Here is a 3,774-nt window from a genome sequence, read left to right as displayed (position 1 = left end):
CAACAGCCTCCCAGAAAGACTGCTCTGAATTCAATTTCTTATTAGCAGAATCCTCCTTTGTATCTGTCCTGCTACATTTCCGAACATAGGTATAATAACATTTAGTCACTCAAAACAACTTATACAGAATGAAGTCCAAATTCCTTGCTATGGCATTCAAGGCCACTTATCAACCTTGGTTTCAACCTAGCTAGCTTATTGAGGGTAGAATTATGTCTCCTTGAAAATCTGGGATAGGGCTGTAAGATCTCCTCCACCCCCGTGTTTATGTAAATACATTCGTTTTGTTGAATGGGAATCATTGACATCACTCTCCTACACGGTGATGGCTCGATTGGAAATGTGGCCAAACTCACTGTGCGTGTCCCAGTGCCACCACACTCAGACAGAGTTCCCAAGCCGCTTCAGAGCCATGTGCTCATCTTCTGAGTAGACCAGCAGCAGAGAAGGCCGGCTGCGGGCAGTTAGCTGGCTTTCTTTAGCCTGGAGATTGGAAAGGGAGCCCTGATTTACTTCTAATGTTCCTCTGATAGATCTGAACTGACTCCAAACTTGCAGGGGACCTGCAGTGATGAAAACGTGATCCAAACCAAAAAATAAGCCTTTTTTTTTTTTTTCTCTTTTTTCCATTCGTAGCCTCAGTATTATCATAAGCACTGTGTTAACACCAGTCTGGAAAGCAAAGACATACACTGAGCAGCGAAAATTCCCACGGCTGCCACAGCTCAGACGTGCCCGGTGGGGGCCCTAGCAAGTCTCGCGAGAGAACAAGACAAGCGCCAGGTTCTCCCTGTTTCTCGCGAGAACCATGGACTTCAGCCTCCAGCTCACAGCGTCCCCAGGGCAACAGCGATGGCGGCTCCGCTGTCCGAGCGGCTCTTCTCGCTGGAGCTGCTCGTAGACTGGGTGCGTCTTGAAGCCGGGCTGCCGCCGCCGCCCGTGGTTACGGCGGCGGCGGCGGCGGAGGAGGAGGAGGCGTCGCCGCCGCGGTCGTCGCGCGGCCTGTGCCCCGCCGTGGCCTTCCGCCTGCTGGACTTCCCCACGCTGCTGGTTTACCCTCCCGGCGGCCCCGCCGCCCCCGCCCCGGAACTTGGGCCCGGCCTGGTCAGCTTCGGTCGCGGCAAGTCCTGTCTTTTCCGCCTGCAGCCCGCCAGCCTGCACCGCTTGCTCCTTCGGAGCCCGCTTTACACCTTGCTGCTGCAGCTGCCCCCCGGGCGCCCGACCCCTGCCCCGCAGCTCCTGGGGGCCTGCAGCATCTCTCTGGCCGCCGTGGCCCACAGGGTCCTGGGGCCCGCCGCCTCTGGCTGCTCCCAGGGTCATCGGGGAAGTTTCCCTCTGCAAAACCAAGAGGGGGAGCGGATTGGGCACATTGCCCTGGGCTACCGCCTGACTGACCTGGGAAGCAGCTTGCTGGGCCATCTGGAGAGGCCAGTCGCTTCCACAGGAGGTAGAGTGGAGGGTGTGGAGGTCAGTCCCCAAACCTTGCAGGAAAACCAGCAGCTGCGGCAGCCGGACTCAGAGCCAAGCCCAAGAGCTGGTGATAAGCCTCTGGTGGATGTAAAAATCTCAACGGCAGGGAAGGATTTGAAGGAGGGAGTCTTCCACAGCAAGGCCAACTCTGATTACACGGCTTCCGTGGAGAATGGCAAAACCAACTCCGTTATTTGTTCAAAGGGTAGCAGTGAGAGGAGTGTTAGCCCCCAAAATCGGGAAGTCACAGAGTTAGACATTGAAACCAACATAATTTGCCCTCCTCCTCTGTATTACACTCATGTGACCCAAGAAAAGACACCTCCTAAACAGGGTGAAATCACTATTGAGCCTCACATGAATGCACTTGAGGAATTGGATGGTACTTTTCCGGAAGAAAAACTTGTAACTCCCCCAACACATACTAATCCTCCAGAACATACAAATTTTGCAACACATGAGAGGCCTCCAGTGCTTATACATCCTGCACATATTCAGGATGTAGGAGCAAGTAACCAGACTACTTACCATCCTCAAACTGAACAAAATAGGATCAATACTGTAAGGCAGCTGCCTTTGTTAAGTGCTTTGTTGGTTGAGTTGTCCTTGTTATACAACCAACCCATGGCAAGCCCTACCCATATACATCCTCATTTAGCCTGGTTATATAGAACCGAGGACAAGAACTCACCAGAATCTTCTGCCAACTCCACATGTAAATCTGAATCTAAGGATAAGCTTTCTTTGGGGGAAAATGAAAAGTCAGTGAGTCTTCAGTATAAAAAGAACCAAACTGAAAATCTTAAGAAAGGTAAATATTTTGAAAAGAAAGGTGGTGTCCCCCCCAAAAGAGTTCCAAGGGGGAAGCTACTTTATGGCTTAACAAACACACTTAAGCTACGTTTAAAGCAAACAAATCCTGATATGTTGGTAGTACACGAAAAGAGAGAACAGTATAGAAAAACGCAAGCACAAATGTTAGGTGCAAAACTCAGAATTCCGTCATCCAAAGTTAAGATACTAAGTTTTGCAGAACAACATCAGAAGCCACATCAACTGCCTAAAGATAAGTTTTTAAACTCAGATGCATCTTTTGCTGAAAATAGCAATACCTCAAAGCAAATTAGTGTAGTTTTTGATGACCCCAGCACAACTAAAGAAACTAAACTGAAATGTGCAACTGAAAAGACAGTTGATGATTTACTGGAAGAAATTGTGAGTCCTGCAAATTCCATTGTCTCAGAAAGGTTTATTCATACAAATATTTTGGGTGGAAGAGTGGAAGTGAAAGTCCAAAGTCCAGGTGATTTCCAGCGGGTCGCAGTAGTTGACAGAATTGTAGTAGATAAAGAAATAGATGATAAACAGGTCAGAATCACTTCTAACGACATTCTTACTGCTGATATGAATGAAAACAATGCAAGTACAAGTAGTTGCTCTGAAAGCATCTCAGAACTAAAGTATTCAGATGAGTTCACCAGTTCTTGCTGTTCTGAAGACACCAGCAGAATTTTACAAGCTCGTGACAGCAGTCCGGGGACAGAAAATCCAAAACATAGTCAACAGACAAGTAAGTCCAGTGAAACAAGGTTGTCCATAAGGAAAAATAGCAGTGAAAAGAGTTCTATTCTTAGCCCACCTTTTTCAGCTGGATCCCCAGTACTCTCATATAAAAGATTTCATATTTCAAAGGATCAAGATAAAAGTTTGGAGGAAGCATCTAATATCTCTACCAGTGATTTCTCTTCATCACACTGGACTGAGGAAAAAGAAAACCAGAGAGACCAAAATAGTATGCCTAATTCTAAAGTTCTAAAGAGGAATCAAGACATCCCTGCTACACTTAAAACAAGAATAAGTTGCAAGTCCTCAGAAAAAAGCCAGTCACCTCGGACATCTCAAGTGAGTTCTTATCTGCCTTCTAATTTGTCAGAACTAGAACAATGTCCTGGATAGCAGTACATGAGATCACTTTGAAGAAGACAATGATGACCTTGGTTCACTAAACATTTCCAAGCAATGCAAAGATATTTGCAAATTAGTAATAAATAAACTTCCAGGATATACAGTGTAAAAATATGTGCTTTTACATAACATTTAATTTGTTTTATAACCTGTATGTAAGTGAAACAATTTTTAATAGCCGTACATTATTTTTAGTACATAAATTTATGTATATAATTTTTCAGAATATAAGTGTTTGTCATTCCTTTGCTGTTTAAATAGGATTCTACCATTAAATCTGACAAGATTGATCATGGGATCACCTTATAACCCAGGTAAGATTTCAGTTGTTTAATCTTC

The 3,774-nt window shown here is 45.8% G+C and overlaps 1 protein-coding gene across 1 annotated transcript; it reads left to right on the top strand.

Annotated features, from left to right (window-relative positions):
* Positions 1–852: 852 nt before the first annotated feature.
* Positions 853–3,538, top strand: MAP10 (microtubule associated protein 10; the record flags this gene model as incomplete). Its single annotated transcript, XM_082611508.1, has 1 exon — positions 853–3,538. The coding sequence occupies one exon, from the start codon at positions 853–855 to the stop codon at positions 3,424–3,426; it is 2,574 nt and encodes an 857-aa protein (XP_082467634.1). The 3' UTR covers positions 3,427–3,538.
* Between the last annotated feature and the right edge of the window lie 236 nt (positions 3,539–3,774).

The sequence above is a fragment of the Mesoplodon mirus genome (genome assembly GCF_964341445.2).
Source record: "Mesoplodon mirus genome assembly, chromosome: 2".
In the NCBI taxonomy this organism is placed as follows: domain Eukaryota; kingdom Metazoa; phylum Chordata; class Mammalia; order Artiodactyla; family Ziphiidae; genus Mesoplodon; species Mesoplodon mirus.
The sequence above is the reverse complement of the archived record's forward strand: the minus strand, read 5'-3'. Positions and strand labels throughout refer to the sequence as shown.